Source organism: Nelusetta ayraudi, unplaced genomic scaffold, assembly GCF_046127955.1.
Source record: "Nelusetta ayraudi isolate G7.1 ecotype Tasmania unplaced genomic scaffold, CSIRO-AGI_Nayr_v1 ptg000057l, whole genome shotgun sequence".
Lineage (NCBI taxonomy): Eukaryota > Metazoa > Chordata > Actinopteri > Tetraodontiformes > Monacanthidae > Nelusetta > Nelusetta ayraudi.
The window spans coordinates 3,231,971-3,252,739 of record NW_027466107.1 but is presented as its reverse complement, the minus strand read 5'-3'; the positions used below and the strand labels follow the sequence as shown (position 1 = coordinate 3,252,739).

The window sequence follows — 20,769 nt, the reverse complement described above, 5'->3', positions numbered from 1 at the left end:
GGCGGAGTGGGGAAAAAAAACAGGCTGCTGTTGAAACTCGTTTCATCAAATTTTCATCAAAACTGATGAGGCAGTTTGATGTTGCCGGGTATTATTATAGTGAAACGGTCCGCCGTGATGGGGCTGCCTTCACTTCAGGAAAAAAAAAAGGAATCCCTCCCTTTAAACAGTGACAGCAAATGAAACTTAAGTGAAAAACCTCGCCTGAAAGCGGCGTCACCGCCGGTGGAAACGTTTGCTGTGATGTTCCTCGAGTCTGTCAAGTCTCGCACCGGCTGCGGAGCACCAATCAAAGACGACTTAGCCACGCTCTTGTGACACCGCGCTCTTAATGTGCCAGTGGCCACTGCAGGGCCGCTCCCCCCCGTCGCTGGTACCCACGCACTGCCTGCCTGCCTGCCTCCTATAGTCTCCCTGCTCACAGCCATTTTCCAAGTCCGCTTCGCTTTGCTCGTCTCGGCAGCTGATCTGAGGACACAGCTGACTGAGTTTGCAGGCTGCTTTTCTGCGCCCCTGTGCCCGTGCACATCTGGAAAGTGCAAAGCTGTGTTTCCTTAAAGAGGTGAAGAGACACCAGAGCGCTAACATGCAACTGGTGTGTGGACGAGGTACCTTAACCTGCACACAAACAATTTGTCTGCAGTGGGGGGGGGGGGGTTTAAGGACTGTGTGTAAAAATCTAAGGAATATGACAACACAAGGTTTATATTATTTCATTGTTAGTTATGGAAGTGAAGCAAGGTGTATTAAGATGTGAGTTGACATGATTTTTTTTCTTCATTTTTTTGAAATAAATCTAAATTCCTTGCACAATTTCATCTAAAAAGAGGGTGGGGTGGGGGGGTGACTCCCTTAGTTTTCTTCTTCTAAATGCAATTCTAATGTGAAGTGTCAATCCACTTGTGAGCAGACAGCCATCTTGCCATGGGAATTAGTCTAAATATGTCAATGAAAAGTGGAACATAAGAATTTCTTTCATTAGCAATGTGCTTTCTTATTATTAGACGCTACAAAATCTTAGACGCTGGGCTTTTAAAACTTTGCACGCACGCGCCCCATTTTGCTAGAATGCTGTTGCTGCACTCTGAGTCCAGGACTGTTTGTGATTGATTTAAAGACACGCAGACGAGTCAGTGAGTTGTTTTGCCCACCCTCCACACCACCAGAATGGTAATGGGCCCAGCTCAGTCAGGCTTCTCTGCTGCTGACACAGCACTAAAGCCCATTGAAGATAATGGGGGCTATGCACGGCTAGCTCAGTTGGAAATTATTACAAACTATCTCAGGAGCACCTGAGCCGCGTGTCGTTTCATCCAGTCACAGCCAAGCCAAGTCAAACTTCTTCGGAGAGCACAAAGTCAAAAAAAAATTTATAATAAAGCGGGACTAGATAACAGCGTCTAGACAAGACTTTTACATTATTAATGTGTTGTGACACAGTGATGTAATCGAAGCCAACATGTGGTTTCCGTTGTCTTGGTCGTATGTTGGGTTCACAGTAGGCTTTGATCAATTAATAAACCTCTTCAGCGTTGTTGTGTACCTTTAACGCTGAGTGCAGTGTGTTGTTGTGGCGCACTCGTATCTAAATTAAGAACATAGGGAGGCAGAGGGGCGAAGAACATCAAAAGAAAACGTGAAACAAAGCGGCTCACGGTTTGATTGGGGTCGTCTGTCAGACTGTTGGGCCGTAAAACTTTATCACATCTCCGGCCAAATCCAATAAAGCCAGAATGTAAAGATCGATTCTCAGACGCGGATCAAAAACACAGCTTCCGAGGAAATTTCGCTTTGAGGTTTGCCTTCAATCAATATTTACTCCTGTCCCCAGCCAGACAGGTGTCTCCACCCCCCACCGCCAGCTTTATATGAGCCATGATCTTTAAACATCACATCCAGGTCACTATACCATGTGATAATCTTTGTATGAAGCCGTATTGATTGCACGCTGTGGTGGTTGTCAGATTGTGGGGACACTGCATGTGCCAGTATGAGAGAATAAATTGAGGCTGTACGTCTTTATGTGTGTAATTGGTCTCGTTTTGCAAAGTCACAGATGTCATTTTTATCTATACAACCAAACCAACCATTCTAAGCTCTTTAGCGCCAGTTATGCTTGTGCTTGTGGTCTCAGTCGCTTCCGAGGGCTTTTAACAGTAGTCACCATAGTCTTTCTGTTTAAAGGAAGCCGATTGTTTATGGATTTTCAGATTAGGGGTTCAACAAGGATCTAAAAGATTTCAGAGCTGAAAAGAGTCACCGCAGTCTGGCTGCTCTCTGACCTTTCGCACAGTTGTCTCTCAGCCAGGACGGCGTTATCTCGATTCAGCCTGACAGCCGAGGGGATGAGAATCAATTTTCAGCAGGACGCTCGGCATGGCGTGCTCAAGTGCGCAAACCACTCTATGTTTTTTCGCGAATCATTTCTGAGCATTTTTGACCGTCTCTCACTTGAGAATTCTCCGACCGACTCCTCCCGCTTCTTCACATGCGCAACTCCAAAAAATAAATAAATAATAAAAAAACCTTGGCGCTCCTCGGCGCCGTCACTCAAGGAGCCTCTGGATTGGAACAAGATAGGCGCAGATGGAAAGCAAGCGGGACACCGAGCGGATGGGAGAAGCGACAGTCATGGGAGTGAGCCGGGAGGCAGCGGGAAGTAAAAGGGGATTCAGCAGGGAGACGAGCATGATGAGTTTATGAGTCACATTATTGACTGGCAACCATGTTGCGCCTGTTGGGCTAATCGCTTTTCCTCGTGAGCAGGAGAGACCTGGGACTTCACCAGGAGCCCTCATTGAGTTTCATCCTAAAGGTCGGAAGCATCAGCCGCAGCAGCAGCAGCAGGAGCAGCAGCCGCAGCAGGCCTGTGGTTTGAGGACTGAACCATCAGCCATTTGCAGGGAAGTGAGGCGTGTGTACAAAGTGTCTCCACGCACGTGTTTGTGCAAGCTATTACAGCAAAACGCTGCAAATTTGAAGACAGACATGATCGTGTTTGGCCAGATTAAAGAGGGAAGGAGGCTCAGCATGATTCCAGATGTTTCCACTTTGCTGCGACAAACACTGAAGGGAAAGTTAATGTTGATTGTAATATGTGACACAAGGGAGACTGCAACCTTGTAAGGCAGCTGGATCGCCAGGACTTTGAGTGTGAAAACTCGACATCAGAGCCGTCTTGAAAAGCTTCCGTCCGATTGCCTTTTCCCTGCCAGCGGAGAGCCGAGGAGTCTGATGGGAGTAGAAAATGCTCAAGGAAAATGCTTCTCGCCGCAGGCGGGATTAGTTGGGACGAAAGCAAAGACGTTCTGGAATTCAAGGGAGCTGCTTTTGTCAACAAATAGTCGAGGAGTCAAGTGAATTGTCAAGTGACTTTTTTTTTGCTGTGGAAAAATTAAAAACTTTTTATTTTAATGACTCTTATCTGTGATTGTCCTTTTTATTTGGATGCCGTTTTTTGAAAGTGCTTTGCAACTGATTTGAATAAGTAAAGGTAAAAAGTAAATGATAACAGTAGATTATTATAATTAGGAGTAGTAGTAGTAGTAGCAGTAGCAGTAGCTTGTCTCATTTGTCGTTACTTACATCAATACAGCTGTTTCAGGATGATGACAGACACTTTTAAAGGGCCTCTTTGTTTCCCCCCCGATGCAACTTGATTTCACTTGGTCGCGGTCCTTCCTCCGCCGGTGTGAACTTGTGGGTGCTGAGAGTGCCCGCCACCTTCCCCCGGCATCTGAGGACTCGCCTTTGTGCTTCTTTGGCCCTTCTCGCCCGCCGCTTATGAAAGTTATAATAGACTTCCCCGTCATGCCCGTAAAGCGGTCGACCGGCAGATTTATGATCTCATTTGGTTTTGGCTTTACAGCAGCACAGCTCCAGGGTCGGTCTAATGAAATGCCAGAGGAAGTCTGCCGTGGAAGTTCCTGCGGCCGTAGCAGCAGCGCCGACGTCTAATTGGATAATCCCTCCGATCTTTGTTCAGCACTGACAGCACGCCGCTCGTTTCCAATATCTAGAAGCGCTGGGATAATGGTGCGAGTTTACACTTTTTTCGCTCGTGCACCATATGGCCCCTCGAGCATGATCGTAAAGTCATAATGTGTTGATGAAGAGTCGCACTTGGTATGTTACCGCCCGATAATCACGTGTGGAAACAGGTAAAGCTGAGGCAGGATGCTCTGCGTTGTGAGGATACTGGAGATAAAAATTTGACCTGCTGCAAGCCGTCACCAGCACCAGCCGCCCCCCCTCGTCTCTTTCACCTTTCCCTCTATCAGCAGGGACTCTGGAAAAGGTCGGCATTCAGCATCACTCAAAACTAAGCGAGAGGAAAATTAGAGCCGGACCCACGTCAAACCACAGCCAACCCAGCCCCGACCACCACAACTCCTCGTTTCCTGTGAATTATGCCAGCTTATTCTGCTATAATTGCTCTTTTGTTGGGAGGACGGTGAGGTTTCAGACCGGAGGCTTGTCAGCGGAGGGAGGGAAGCTCTTCCCAGGCTGTCAGGTGTGATGTCACAAGAAGAAAAGAACACGGCAGAAATCCGATGGAGGATTTCTTGTTTGAGCGAGAAAGCCGATTCGGCTCCCTGTCCCAGTCTCTCATGGATTCCTGTTGTTTTCATTGCCGCCGTCTCCTTCCCTAATGGGCTTTTTTTTTTCTCTGCAGCTATGACTGCGGCAGCTTCAAATCTGGCACTCGCATATTCTATTTGATCCCCCTCATCCAGTGGACGAATTTCTGGGGCAATGAGCAGAGAACGCCTCCGCATGTGTCTGGATGGAGACGTATACCTCCCACACGTCGCCTCACCATCGTCGCTCATTAAACCTTAAATGTGACACATTAATTTACCGGTGTTTTCCTACATGAGTACTGCCTCTAATATGTTATTGAACTCACCGGAGACAGAGGTGACAAATAAATGAAACCCACCTTATTTAAAAAGGTGTGCGCCAGGCAATGCTGGGAATCAAGGCCTGAGTAGTACTTTTACAAAGTTAGTGAGAACACACAGCCATCCTGCTATTGGCTCTTGTTTCGGTGCTTTGGCCATACAGAGGAAAAAGATCAGTTACTTCAGTGTGGCCATATACACCCTCCCCTGAGAGCCAAGGAACCTAGTATAGAGGAAACCAAAATTTGCATTTAAGAATTACCTTCTGCCTCCTGCTCTCCAAATTGCTGGCGTGGTGAGAAGAAGGTGGTTAGGGTAGAAGAGAGGGAGCCGGGAAGGAAGGAAAGAGGGAGGGAGGGAGGGAGGAAGGAGGCAATGAAACTGGAACTGGTTCAAATAAGCTCTTAATGTCAGTCCAGCTATATGAAAGAATGTAATAAGATGAGAGGATAGATCACATAATGAGAATGTCCGATTATAAATGGAGCGTAAGAATGAGGCGTGTATGCCAGTCGCTGCCTTCTATGCCACATATCGTAAAATGCAGAAAAGGAAAAAAGGGGGAAAAAAAGGCAGTCTGATGGCGACATAAAATATGTATGAAAATTTCTGCATCCATTAGCAAGAATCTTTTATAGCACACCCAAAAAGAAAGTCCTATCTGGTGCGCAGGCGGCCCACCCCCACATGTATGGATATGAGGTAATTTGATTGTGGGCAGGAGGTGGCGCCGAGCCCGCAGCGTGAGTAACTTGTCTGCTGTTGGAGCAAAGTTAACCTCCACCTGTTCGCCACTGCAGGACACCAGCTGTAATGAGAAGTCAGGCTGCCATGCTGTGGCTTCACGATTGGCACCGGCTTGCACACGTCCATGTTGCCGCTACACTTTCTTTTCCTTTGCCCCAAGTGGCTTGGGAATGCGTAAAAATAATAAAAATATGATAAAATCATGATTGAAATTCTGTGAATCCCATGAGTGCTGCATGGGCGAGCAACACCTTCCTCCGGAGTGAGCAGATGTGTGCACAACATGCTGCACATATGTATGGACAAGTGTGAGGGGAAAAAAATTTGAATTGCAAAGACTGGCTGAGCACAGGGTCCCTACACATACATCTGAATTTATTACAATTTCCATGATAGCCAATAAGTGTCACTCCAAGTTATTCATGTCCACATTGCGCTGATTTATGTATGAATAGCGATGTTCATTTAAAATGGGAGGGCTATATTGCTTCCTGTGCAATTTGATCAAATTCAGATAATATCCTTTGGCATTACAAGTGCACTTAAGTCGAGCATGAGTACAATAATTCAGATGAGACACAAAAGGAATGGATTGCAGCACAGCTCATCTGGCTTTTTCTTCTCTTTTTGTTTCAATTCTTTCAAAGTAAGTCCCTCTCTCACACAGAGGAGGAGGAGGAAGAGGAGGAGGAGGAGGAGGAGGAGTGCAGGGCTGCTGAGAGATTGGCCAGAGTGACGAGATGTGACAGTGGGCACATTGGCTCGCAGGGTGGCTGCTGCTGCTTTACACTCTGGTCACACGGTCGCCAGCGTCCCCCAGGACGTCTTAATCTGATCTCCCCGGAGCTGAGAGAGGAGACCAGAGAGCGGAGCAGAGACTTTCTATTTTTTTTTTAATTATTTACGTCCAGCCGTCTTCCTCCCACTTATTGGGATGGCTCTTTAATTTCATCAGCGCTCAGGCCGCTCCTGCCCTCATTACGCTTCAATTTGTATGCCGAGCGTGTGTGTTGATGCGGTGTGAATGGACGGATTGTTAAAAAAAATAATAAAAAAGAATTTATATGTATATATATATATATATATACACGTACATGCATGTGTGCGCTTGTAAGTGTGCTGCTGCACTACGTTTGATTGGATTAGTCTGAGGGAAACGTCCAACCCTTTCAGCCCCCCCTCTTCCTCCTCCTCCTCCTCCATTATCGATCCGGAACGGCTCCATTTCCTCTCTGTGTCCAAATTTATTAGACACTCCGCTTTCACACAGACAGACCTGAAACCGTTTCCCTCATATTTTTCCCTCCTCAAAAAAAAAAAAAAACTAATTCCTCCCCGTTTGTCTTTGCTTGCATCAAGCCTTTGGATTCTGCCTTTGCGTTGATGTTTTTGTGCGTCCTCCACTGCCAGATTTGTTTTCCTTTTCTTTCTCATGGGTCCATTTCTGCTTATTTTCTCTTCCTCTTCATCTGCGCCCGTCTCTTTCTCCCTTCCCCGGGCGAGCTCTGTGCACCACCTGTTTCAGCCCCTATGGCTTCTCCACCTCATCTGTTGCTCTTTTTCCATTTGCACCATAGTCGAGCAGCAAGCAATTTCAAACGACTGGATGGATCGGTTGCCATTAATTGCCAACGCAGAAGAGTGACTTTTGACTGGAAAGGGGGAGTGGGAGTGTGTGTGTGTGTGTGTGTGTGTGTGTGTGGGGGGGTAAGTGCGGGAATAGTGACTGTGCAGCTAACTTACGGTGACAGAATAGGCACAGCTAATCACGATATGGAATGAATTAAGGGAGCCTTTTCTCCATAGAACTCTGCACTCTACTCTACTTTCAAGTGGTGGATAAATTTATATGTCTGGAAATATAAGGCTGCAACACTCTTCAGATTACTGCCGATACATGCTGGCAGTGTGAAAGTCTGTGTCTGCCGTCATGCATTTTTGATAAACAACAGCTGACAACATCAAGCAGTTTGTATGTCTATATCCTTACATATATATTCTATATTTTTCTTCCTATTTTGTGCAGGCTCTGTACCCGAGGCCGGAGGAGGGCTGGCAGATCTACAGCTCGGCGCAGGGCTCAGATGGGAAGTGCATCTGCACCGTGGTCGCACCGGCCCAGAACATGTGTAACCGCGACCCACGCAGCAGGCAGCTTCGCCAGCTCATGGAGAAGGTGACAGCTGTCAATAACACACCGCACACTCGCCGAGACGACTGTGTTCGGCGCTGGCACACGCACACACACACACAGGCGGGCAGACAGAAACACAAAAATGTCACAAAAAAAACCCAGGCCGGCGTCAACGCCGTCTGTCACGTACCGGCTGCTGAAGTGCCGAACAGTTTACTTTGTTTATGTCACAGTTGGTAATAGATAAGAACATAACAGGGGGGAGTCTTTATCAGACTGGCAGCTAGATGCTGTTGCAGACAATTCAACAATATTACAAAATGTATCAGTGTGAACTATAAATCATTCCATTTAAATGAAGAAAATATTTTAACTCCAGAAAAACAGCTCTGGGCACAAAGACACATTAAATCTGTTTACTTCCATTTTTTCCCTTCTTTTGATCTTGCTTCATGCAAAACACAGATAGTTCACCACTATCTTTTCTGAAAGACAAATTAAATTTCTCATGCACGAAATATGCACTGGCACAAAGCAGGCATACACCGCTTGAGCAACAGGACGATAAATCTATGGTCTATTTACATGGAGTCGGGGGTTATTGACCTGCAGTGTGGTGCAGAGCATACAAATGTAATTTCCTGCTTGTGTCTGGCGCATGGAAACGGTCCATCGCATTTACTGTGGATGTCAGGACAGTGCACCATACTGCATCCAATCATCGGGGTGATTCATGCTTAACTCCACCGTCAAGCCCTAATAGAACACACTTAGTGCACACTTTCATTTATTGCAAAAGCCGTTTTCCTCATGTGGGTTGGCTTTTCATAAAACCCCTTCATTGGGGAAACATCCAGGTTGGGTGGAGGAGACTGAGGTGTTTCTGTCGTTTTCTTTTTGGCTCAACTTTATCTGCAGTGAAACGACAGGCTTAATAAAAAATGTGTTAATTTTTACTTGCTAGCACACCTTTTTTTAAGTGTCCGTCTAGAGGTGTCCGGCGGTAGTGAGTTTTATTTTATCACCATTTATTCCATTTTGTGACTGTCTATCGTCTATGGCTCCTCCTTGTGTTGCACCAGTTTTATGGCTGGTCCATTCCCACTCTTCTGCTCTGATTAGCGAAAGTGCCCTTACACATAGAGGTTAGAACCCCACCTCTTGTTTACCCTGGCGCCCGACACTGCACGACAGCCTGCATACAGAGTGGGATTTTTTTTTTGTCCTTTCTTATATTTTTAAATCCGGTATGTGAGTAAGGAATAGGATGAGGAAATCTCTGAGGAAAAAAAAGGCAACACAAAATGGAGCAGGCGCACCTGTGGTGCACTCATTCAAAAAAACTCCAGATCTGCAACTGCATCACGTTCAACTTGTCTCACATCTAACTAAATAATAAAAACCTGATGAATAATGCCTCCTTTAATTTGCTTTCACTTCACATGCTGTCATCACACGTCAGGACAATATCTGTGCACATGTGTGTGCGTGTGTGTATAAAATGGGCAAAGAGTGGCAGAGACGGCAGGTGGTTCGGTGAGAAGAGGTGCCGGTAAATTGATATGCCGAATAGGCTCCGAGTTCCTGATAGATCATTGACACAGCTGACTTCACACACTGCATTCAGCCTCGCTGAAGTTGTCTGTTTCCCTCCTGAGAGTCTGTCTGCTGCCGTTTGAAGCGCAGGTCCGCGCAGATAAAATCCACAACTCACTTTTAAAGAAGCTCACAGCGAAGGTCTGTGACAGAGGATAGAGGCAGAGATGGTGAAGGTTTGTTTCTATCGGTGACATGCACAGGATGGAGTAAATGAGTGATGTCTCTCTGGGAATTGTTACATATTGGACGCACGTATTGGAATGCACAAATCAATACAGAGAGTACGCGGGGCGAGTAAATAGGATTTCATCTCTGCATAATGTAAAACAGCATATGTATTATTTATTGCTGTAGTGGAGGCGATTATGCAGTGTGGGTGTTGATATCATATTGTGTTTACTCGCGCCGCTTCTTTTCGCGAGACGGCAGTTAGCAGAGAGCCAGGCGCTTTAGTCAAACACGGTCCACCGTCCAGCCTAATGAGGACACCCGGGGTCGCCTCCGTTTCAGCGGCGGGTTGAAGCAACTGAGAGACTTGCGTCTCTGTGCACAGTGCGGCTCGGCGCCTGCAAAGGGGGAAGACATCCTCATTTAAGCGGGTGCAGGAGAGGAAATGCATTTTAGAGGAGCACGGCCATCCGCAGAGGGGCAGCCAGCCACCGAGAGAGCCAAGGTTACAACAACAATGTCAGAACTGCCCTCTGCTCCGAGAATGCAAAGCAGCCTCGTGTGCAAACTCCCCTCTGTTCAGCCCTGCTTGCAAAGGCCCGGCAAAATGCCATCCAAAGCACGGACGACCCTGAAGGTCAACAGTGCGGGAGTGTTTGCCGCTCCGGCTCTTGAACGCCTCATCGCCCTGTGACCTCTCTCGCCCGAGCGTCTCAGCGGAGACGGGATAAAATGAGAGCCTGGAGTGCCGCTAGCCAGGCGCGTACGCACACACAAACAATGAACACGACTGGAGGTGGGAGCGCCGGCAGTTGATTGGATTCTGTTGCAGTGAGAGGCTGGGGAGCGAATCATTTGGGGTGAGGATGGAGCAATCCCCACTGTGTGTGTGTGTGTGTGTGTGTGTGTGTGTGTGTTTTCTGTAAAGTAGTCGACTACCTCACAGTTCTGCTGCCATCCTTTGTGCAGTACTTTCGAATAAAGCACGAGAGGGAGCACTGCAGTGATGAATATCGTCACTGATGGAAGTGTGTTTGGGTTCAGATATTTGATACAACTGGAAACAGTAACTGGGCTAAACAAGGTCTAACCATCACAACTGCGGCACAAACTGAGCGTCAACCTGTGTTTGTAACACAGTGGATGACAGAGTTGGCTATGACTCAGTTAAACCTATCAAAACCAGAATCAGATAGAATTATTCGACCTGCGCTGCAGGGTAATGTAAAGTGGCTGCATTGTGCCAGCTTGTGTCTCAAAACTTTATTGTAGGCCTGATTGAAAGCAATTCACAAAAGAGGAGATAATCCGTCCCGCACTCTGATGGATAAAAAAACCCGCAGTGTTTCCCACGAGAGCCCCCAGGTGGTCCTGCAGCCAGCGATAACAACCACTGCAGACTTGAGAGAGACTTTGCTCTCCCAAAGAAAACCTTCCCCGCCCAGTTCAGTGAGAGATAAACTGGGTGCATAATCCAGTAGGCTGGACACGAAGCAAATGGGTGGGCTGTCAAAGTAGGCAATGGAGGCATTTGGTACAAAACAGACTTCATGCCAAGACAGTGACCTTTGAGAGTTGGGACTGTTTTTGCTTTGTTTGTTTTTTTTTGTGTTTGGTCGTGAGTGATTTGAATGAATAACTCCAGAGCTCTTGGACTTGCCAAGGTGTGTCTCTGCGTGTGTGTGTCTGTTTGTGTGTAGGTGTCTGTTTGTGTAGGTAGCTGGACATATGTACATGTGAGCCTCCCAGAAAACCTGGCAACATTTGTCAGTGTGTAGCTGATTTCTGGTCGGACCGGGGCAGCGTGCAGGAGATGAGGGGGCGTCGGCAGCAGTAGGCTGGTTATGCAGCAGCAGAGTGGGCTGTCAAAGAGTGAGCAAACCAAGTGGATCTGGCTTTAATAAACACCTACATCACCAAGTGTTTGCTCTTTAAAGAGACCTACCTTGTTTTGTTGGTTTTTATGAATGTTTACCCACTGGGGCCTTTTTATTATTAGCTTTATGTTTGCTGCCGTGTGAAAACTCACATCAGGCCTTGTGAAGATTCAAATGTCTTGTGTGAGTTATTCTAATGTTTCGGGGCGGCTACAATGCTGTCTAGGTTTCAGATGATAATATATTACAGGCTGAGGCCATCTGGGATTTAACCAGGCAAGCCCAGTTTGAAAATCATGTAAATTGGAATGATCTATTTGCTTTCTTTAAGCGAATTAAAACTATCCATCTCAGCTTGATTTAGCTTTAAATTTTTTTGTCCAGCCTGCAGTGGGAGAAAATAAAAGGAAAAATAATGATTATCAAAATGATGTTGGGTTAATTAATCCATAATTTACACCAAGTGCACCTCTGATGCAAAACAAAGCACAAGTAGCCTCTCCTCGACCAGCAACCAAACATTTTTTCCTTTCTGTCTGTGTCCCAATCTTTTTTGTTTCGTCTCAGGTCCAGAACATCAGCCAGTCGATGGAGGTGCTGGACCTGCGGACGTACAGGGACCTACAGTATGTCCGGGACACGGAGAGCCTGATGAAAGTGGTGGACGGAAGGTTGAAGGTGGCCTCGGAAAACCCCCGCAGCCTAAATCCAAAGGGGTTTCAGGTAATTGGCCGTCTGTCGTCAGGAATCGTGGAGGAAATTCACCGTCTCCTAAATCAAAGCCTGAACCGCCCAAGAGTGTTCTGCCAGTTGCTTACACACACACACACACACACACACACACACACACACACACACACACACACACACACACACACACACACACACACACACACACACACACACACACACACACACACACACACACACACACACACACAGCAGTCGTTGTCGGTGGCTCTTTTTGTTTCCATCTTTCACAGCCTGTAATGACATTTCTCACATTCATATAGACACGAGATGAGCCATAAGAAAGCGCTTTGATTAAAGTATTCTTCCACTGCTAGGCGCTCGCCAATGCAAGGCGACGAGCCTGAAAGCATAATTCTCGGCGCGTTTCAATGGAAAGTATTCAACTGGAGGTAATAACAGTATTTATGATGTAAGCCAATTCGTCACCGAAGTCTCAGATTTCTAAATATGCAAAGACGTGAACGTCATCCAGAATCCATATCCCCATACAGAGAGTAAAAAAAAAAAAAGGTTCTTTGCTCGGGGTGGAAGAGGAAAAAAAAAAAAGGGCAGTTTTGACCAGAGCAGGTTGGCTGATGAATGCGCGCAGCTCAACGTTGCCAATAGCGAAGTGCGGGAGATTAACGAGACTGAATTTTCACAGCTTGAAAAGGGGAAAACGAGATTTATGATGTGGCACCATGGGGCCGAGAGCTGCTCCATCACCAGATTTACGATAAACCCTAACAAGGAGGAAACAGCCCCTCCTGTGGCGAGCGGCGCTTTATTGATACACCTATTTCTCTCCCGAGCCTCCTAACCTCGGCCCAGGCGGCCGCAGCTCTCCTGCTGCGTCCTGCACTGCTGCCTCAGGACACATTGTTCTCCTCACATTTAAATACATGATGAGTCAGAGACACACACGAACACACACACACACACACACACACACACACACACACACACACACTCACCAAATTTAAAGTCAACAGAGCTCTCCTCTTGACCGCAGCTGAAAATGTAGCCACACAAAACCGCTAAGGTAGTAAATAAGTGGAAATCTGCAGTAAGCTGGGTTCCCTTGCTTCCACACTGAACACAGTGTACAAAGATAAATAAACAAAGTGCAAATAAAAATGTCCAACGAGGTGGGAGACCGGAAGTGTGAGCAGGAAAGGAATTCAAATCGAGCGTTTAATATAAGAAACGCAAATGAAACTGTGACAGAACGCCAATACCACCGTTCTCATCTCAACAAAGATATGGTTGGAAATTCTGCCCAATGTGCCGCTTCACTGCAGCAAAAAAACTCTTTTTTTCTTGCACTCAACAGTGATTGCTTGCCAAGTTAGCGCCCCCAGTGGTTGAAACCTGGCCACTGCAATTGGCATTTTGCTGTCAGCTGTTAACATTCACAGTGCCGGCTTCTGTCACATCATGACGGGCTTCTATCCCCCAATATCACCACTGCAGCAAAGACACACACCGTGGATGCAGCCCTCTAGCGCCTCCTTTGGCTTCAATAATAAACAGGTGCCGTATTAGGATGTTAGGGGGGTTGCAGGAGATTTTAGAAGTGCTGTGACACAGCAGGTGGCCCTTTAAAGTGGTCTTTGTTGAAGCTGCATGAGGACAAATCAGCTGCATCTCACTCGTGCAATGATGAGTGACACAGGTTCTAAGCGTCTCCATGAATTTTCCTCTTCCTCTGCAATGACTCGGTGCAGGAGCTGAAAGATAAGGTGACCCGGCTGCTCCCCCTTCTGCCAGTGCTGGAGCAATACAAGGCGGACGCCAAAATGATCCTCCAGCTTCGGGAGGAGGTGCGGAATCTGTCCTTGGTGCTGATGGCCATCCAAGAGGAGATGGGAGCCTACGACTACGAGGAGCTGCGCCAGAGAGTCCTGCTGCTGGAGACCAGGCTCCACTCCTGCATGCAGAAACTAGGTATGTCATATACACAAGCAAGTGTGACGGGAACTGTGACGATGTTCCCAGCAAAAAAAAGTTAAAAAGAAGAAAATCACAACAAAGTGCTCATTGCTGCAATTATAACCCGACACTTAAATGACCCCCAATAATAATGTTGCCCACAAAATCCGAATTAGAAGAGTGGTTTGCAATGTGTTCCACTTGCTTTTGCATAAACCAAATTAATCCATGCAGGGTTGCAATACCCATTTATAATTCAAAGTAATTGTAAGCGACTGCGTCTCCGACTGAGCCAACAGAAGAGACAAAGAAGGCAGAATGTGTTAAATATTATCCTAATCCAAGCAAATATAAGCCAGCAGTATTTGAGGCTACTACAGATTAAAAGACTATGCAAAGTTCAAAAGGAAAAGTTAAATCAAAGAAGGCAAAATATATGAGCAGACTGTAAATTTGGGCTTTTAATGTTGCATCCCAGTTAGATAATCTAATCTAACTTTGAAAAATCAAAACTGCTGAAATCTTTGAGGTCCCTTATTACAGCCATTATCAGACCCATCCGCGACTCCCGGTGGAGCAGCCTTGCAAAATTAATTACACACATAATTGTGCAAAACATTAGAAAAGTGAAATTTGCATCACATTAGACCTCAAGACTTGGCAACTTTTTGCGTGTGTGATTTTTGGGCCTTCATGACGTTTCACACAATTGTATGAATACATTTCTCGGCTTTGACCTGCAGGCTGTGGGAAGTTGACCGGCGTCAGCAATCCCATCACAGTGCGCGCATCCGGCTCGAGGTTCGGCTCCTGGATGACGGACACCATGATCCCCAGCTTGGACAACAGAGTAAGCTCCTCCCCCTTTTCTCTGCTCACACCTCAAGGGCGACTGTTTAATGACTTCCGCCCAGCGGCGTCATCGGGAGGCAGGCAGGTTCAAAAAGAGCCAAAGTCACTGGCAAAAATTCTCAGTAGTTGGTTGGCAGCTAACGAGAGAGAAAACATTCCCTGACTGCAGCGTTGGCCTGATACTGTTGGTGACTGATTGACTGTTTAGTCAGCGCAGGACTTCTGCACTTCAAAAAGAGGGAGGACAGGCAGAGAAATGAGGATGCAAAAGTGAGTCATTGATTGATGTCGCTGCTCTCCCTCCTCGCCGTCTTCCACCGTCACCGCCGGCCCTGCTGATTAATCACTTCATCAGCGGCGGGAGAAATGAATGAGTTGTTTTGGCTAAAGTTTATTTTTTTTTTTGCTAAATCACCTGCATAATCACCTAGGGCGTCGCCGGCACTGCGGTAGACCTGCATGATGTGGCGACGGCTTTTTATTTTTCAGCAGATGCTAAGGTGATGCCGCTGGGTTTGGTGCGGGCTGAAAATAATGTGGGAGAAAACTTGGAGGTGTACAAAGACAAAGTGGAAAAAGTAAAAAAAAAAGAAATCTCTGGAATGAAGGCAACCGCCTGTTGGGGAAAATGGAAACTGATGAATTACAAGAGTGGAGATGAGACTGGCCTCTCTCATCCCGTGGCTTGAATCGCAACAGAATACTCCTAATCATACATAAAGAGTCTTAATCTTCTCTCTTGTTGACATATCCAACGGCGTCGATTACCAGATTGGTTTCTGGTGTCTCATAATGTTCAAGAATCACGTCCCCTGACTGAGAGCTGAGAACAGTGACCAAAAGCTCGTATCAAAGAGGCTCCCGTCTTCGGCTCGGTCCCAGGGAGGCATCAGTGAGCGGGAGGAGAAACAATGCTTAGTAATGATTATTGATAATCTCCTCTTTTCCATAATTCAGCGGCTGCGCCACATCGGCCTATAAACCCAACACCCCTTTGTTCCAGTTCTCCTTCACCCGCTGAAATTGCAAATGAAAAAAGCAAACAAACATGGCGCTGCACCCTGGGAAAGAAGCACAGCAAAGAGGAGACGAGCGGCGCGCAGGGCGACATGGCGGCGAGGCTCTCTTCGTTTTGTTAAGGAGAGAATAAATATCCAAGCCAATTGCAGTTTAATTGAATCAATTAGGGGCTGAACTCTGCCGCGGTGGAAGCATTGAGAGAATGAAATGGGAAATGTAGCGGCGCAGTTAAGGGGGGGGGGGGGAGCATGTCAGAGGGGGGTTCTGCTGAGAGTGCTTGTGTAAGGGGGGAAGAAAAAAAAGATAGAGCTGCTAACCGGATTGATTTTCTGTAGACGACGTCGACTGGGAAGGGCAGCGGGGCGCAAGTGGTGGTTGACTGCAAAGCACTGGCAACATCTTCACTCCCACACAGAGGAAGGGAGGTGGGGGGGGATCAATAGCTGGGTGCACGCGGTGAAAGCAGCTCGCACGAGCAGAGATGCATCACAAACACAGACACTCCACTGACCGTAATTTGGGCTGGTGAGCCGACAGGTTTTTGTTTTTCTCATCCCTACCCCGCAAAAAACCTGCCAGGCTCAGCAAAGCTCATCGACGCGTTTCATTGGTCTACATCAGCTGCCACTCAGCCACCATGACACAGGCAAGCAAAGCTAATGAGCGAGGCAGGTGATGGGATAAACATTGCCAGGTGGCTCCGAGAAGAAAAAAGAAAGTTGAATCAGTCGACGTGGCGGCTGTCAAATGCATAAAACTGAAGGACTTATTTAGTGGGGTGTGATTGATTAAAGGGGGCTGCGGAACGTCAGTCATCTTTGCAAACCATGGCATGAGGCAAAATTTCATGTGACAACCAGTTTGTCTGATACAATAGGGTCTTTGAATGAACTGAAGCTGAAGTTACAATAAGTAACCAGTGTCATTCAATGAGAAAACAACTCTGAAGTCTGTCTCTTGACGCACTTTTGTCTCTAGAGAGATGTGCAGGCTGACCTTCATCACCTCCTATACACTCCAGCTTTTCTTCACCATCATTTCCAGCCTCTTTAGTGTTTTTTATGCGCCAGTTTCTGATGTGCTTCTGTCTGTGTGAGTGTCTTTGTATCTGGGGAGTCTGAGGAAATTTGGGGCTTTAAGTTGGGTTGGATTGGGTGGAAATGGGAAATTGATGTGTGATTTATGGTTGTTGAATGGTGTCTGGGCCCCTGTTGAGCTGTAGATAGATTCTGGGGAGTCCCATTTGTACAACGTATGTTATTTGTATTTGTATTTCAATTGATTTGTAAAATAAACTGATACTGAACAGTATGGCTGCAACAAAGCTGACAAAGTGCAGAATGTATCAAGTATGTTCACATCCCAACTCCTCTCCTCTACGGCCACAGACAGAATGCAAAGCTAATTTCAAGAGGCTCTTGCGCACGAGCACAACATTCCTCTTCACCCTCTCAACCCTCTTCATCACCACTTTCAATCCCCCCTCCAATAGATCTCCACTCTCTCCCTCTCTCCTCTCAGGTGTGGTCCATGGACGGCTACTCAAAGGGCCGCCGCGTCCTGGAGTACCGCAACATGAACGACTTCATGAAGGGCCAGAACTTTGTGCAGCACCTGCTCCCCCACCCCTGGGCCGGCACGGGCCACGTGGTCTTCAACGGCTCGCTCTACTACAACAAATACCAGAGCAACATCATCATCAAGTACCACTTCAGCTCCAGGAGCGTGCTGGTGCAGCGCAGCCTGAGCGGCGCCGGCTACAACAACACATTCCCCTACTCCTGGGGCGGCTCCTCCGACATCGACCTCATGGCGGACGAGAACGGCCTGTGGGCCGTCTACACCACCATCCCCAACGCCGGCAACATCGTCATCAGCCGCCTGGAGCCCCAGAGTCTGGAGGTGCTGCAGACTTGGGACACGGGCTTCCCCAAGCGCAGCGCCGGCGAGTCTTTCATGATCTGTGGCACGCTGTACGTCACCAACTCCCACCTGGCCGGCGCCAAGATCTACTTTGCCTACTACACCAACACGTCGACCTACGAGTACACAGACATCCCGTTCCACAATCAGTACTCCCACATCTCCATGATGGACTACAACCCGAGGGAGAGGGTGCTGTACACCTGGAACAATGGGCACCAGGTGCTGTATAATGTCACACTGTTCCAGGTTATTAAGACTTCTGAGGACTGAGACCCTCCAAAAAAGAAAAAGATAAATATAAAAAAAGAAAAAATATGCTGTGATGCTTGTCGGAGGGGTGGGGGAGGGGTGCATATGGGTTTAAAGGAGGCGGCTGCAGGTTGTTGGAGGCTTTGGTGTATAGGGCATAAGCTTGGATTTTTCCCCTTTTTTAAAGAGACTAAATCATCATAGAGTGCTATTATTATTATTCACCTTCTCTTATTCAAAGAACACTTGACGGCAGCGTGGGTAAAGATCCAGCAACTGAGCGCTTCTCTCTGTTCTCTTTCTGTGATGAGTAAGCATGGTTCTTTTTAAATGTGATGAGAAATAAATATCAACCTTTGCCATGATTAACTTTGTATGATCGCGCCACTCTTATTACAAATACTTGTTTGGTTTTTTTGCTGTATTTCAGAGGGGATGGACAATAAAGGAGAAAAACTGTGTTTTGCTGTTGTTGTTGTCGATGTAAATACATGGTTTAAAATTTGACTCTGTATGTCTGATGTGGTTGTGCTTTTTCCAGGTATGATACCAGTGTCTTATTCCCCCTTTAAATACAAGAAAACTCAAAAATTCACTGGCTGCTATTTACCGAAAGCTCCAGCTGTGTTCAGCAGAACACATAAGGAAATCCATTCAATCCAAGCTTCCTTACAAACAAGGAAAGAAAACAAACATAAAAGCAGAATTCGCCAGAATTAATGATTTATTTCCTGGGATAACCGCCCGTACTGTATTCTCCTGATACCATGTTTATTTTCCACCAGAGTCAATCCCTGAAGAAAACAGGGTGACTGCATGCGATAGTGACAACCACAGTCGGAGCCGCATCAAAGCACTTCTTTCAAGAAAAAAAAAAAAAAAAAGGCATCCAATTTTCTCCTCCCCCCTAAAAAAGGCAGAGCATATCGGAAGAGCGTAACAAAAATGGTACGCATCCACATCTTTGCAGTGTAAAATTAACTTATAAAAAGCAGAGCAAGATGGTGGTGGTGGTGGTGGTGGTGGTGGAGGTGATAAGCAGGAAGGGTGGGGGGGGGGGGGGGGAGTATAAAGGGGAGACGAAACGTAATAGGAATTTTAAAAGCATCTAAATTAGAGTGGAAACATGAGTCATTTGAGTTTCTGCTGCTGCTGCTGCTTTTATCTTGTTAGCTCTCTCAAGGAAAACGTCCTCCACTTGCTTGGCAACAACTTGCACAAGAAACATTCTCTGCTGCACAGACACTGCTGAGGAAGAACAGACAGCAACCGGTCGTGCAGCCTGGTCTCCTCGCCATCTTATTTAAATAGTGGTGTTTCAAATAGCTTTTCGTTGTTGTCGTTTTTTGTTGTTTCCAGACAGGCAGCTTTGCTTTGAGCCCACAGACTTAATCAGATTCTCGTGCACACACAAGTTCGTGCACACACCAGTGGCATTATGAAGAAGAACTCAGTGGTGAAGGTTGAAAGCAGCAGCAGGAACACGCGTCTCTTGGATTTGATCTGGATGCTTTTTAACTTCCCATCCAGCATAAAAAAAAAATGAACATTTGCACCAGCAAATTGGAATGCAGCCGGCACTAAACCCTTTAAAACTAGCCAAACCACAAACTTAGGCCATGTGACCAGCATGCCAGGTACTGCAGACGACACAGCCTCGCCCAGCTGACCCACCAGCATGTTGCAGGGTCACGTGGAGAGAATGCAAAAAAATAAATAAATAAGTAATTAAATAAATAAATAAATAACGGCTCACACTGAGGGAGGAAGTCAGAGCACCCAGAGAGAAGCCAACCTTCTTCTGAGGCAACACAGAAAGAATATATACCTTTCCTTTGACTTTGTACAACCATAGCTTTACAAAAAGTGCTCCACTTCATGGTTCATTTAAGTACTTAACAGAAAACTCTAAAATTAAAATTAATAATTTTTCTCAAGCAGATCAAAGATCTTCCAATTCCCGAGTCTTCCAGGAAAAGTGCTAAATGTATATATGTGCATATAAATACACATGAAGGCCGAGTTGGATCTCAAAGACATGGTTTCCACTTTTCTCTCTCCCTGCTGCGTAACCATGGTGATCCTCAGCCTGCATGACCTTTCTATCAGTAAAGGGCTGCGATAAAAAAAAAAAAAAACTCTGAAGAGTTCATTGTATGGAATGAAGCTGACATTTGGCACACATACAAAAAAAAAAAAAAAAAAACATCCGCCACAATATGAGAAATCAGCAGCCTCGAGGCGAGTGCTGCATAAACCGCATGGTGGCTGAAGACCTCAGAGCGCGGCGCAGTGATAAAACATGGACATGCATGACATCAGGCATAAATGCACAGCATACTGGACATATAAAAAGCACAGTGAACGCCGATTTCATTGGCCCTGGTAGAATTTTGATTCAATTGCAGACAAAATATATTCACCAACTTTTCTTTGGCTAGTTTTACTGCTGCAGAGAGAGAAAGAGAGACGACGCCTCTACTGACGGCACAGGCAACTGGAAGATGAGGCAGAAGGTTACTTACTCAGAGATGTTGCGATGATGAACTGTGGAGCTGACAGTTTCATGCGCAGGAGCTGCTTGGTGTAAGTCAGGCCTGGGTGTCTGTACACACACACACACACACAC

At 46.5% G+C, this 20,769-nt stretch overlaps 1 protein-coding gene across 2 annotated transcripts in view; it reads left to right on the top strand.

Annotated features, from left to right (window-relative positions):
• Positions 1-18,647, top strand: part of olfm2a (olfactomedin 2a) — a 42,873-nt gene extending 24,226 nt beyond the window's left edge. For both annotated transcript variants that reach the window (XM_076038718.1, XM_076038717.1), the window contains exons 2-6: positions 7,678-7,827; positions 11,997-12,152; positions 13,889-14,108; positions 14,837-14,943; positions 17,487-18,647. In XM_076038718.1, the coding sequence (XP_075894833.1) occupies positions 7,678-7,827; positions 11,997-12,152; positions 13,889-14,108; positions 14,837-14,943; positions 17,487-18,161 (1,308 nt within the window). In that variant the 3' untranslated portion in view covers positions 18,162-18,647. The remainder of the gene's footprint in view (positions 1-7,677; positions 7,828-11,996; positions 12,153-13,888; positions 14,109-14,836; positions 14,944-17,486) is intronic.
• Positions 18,648-20,769: the final 2,122 nt, after the last annotated feature.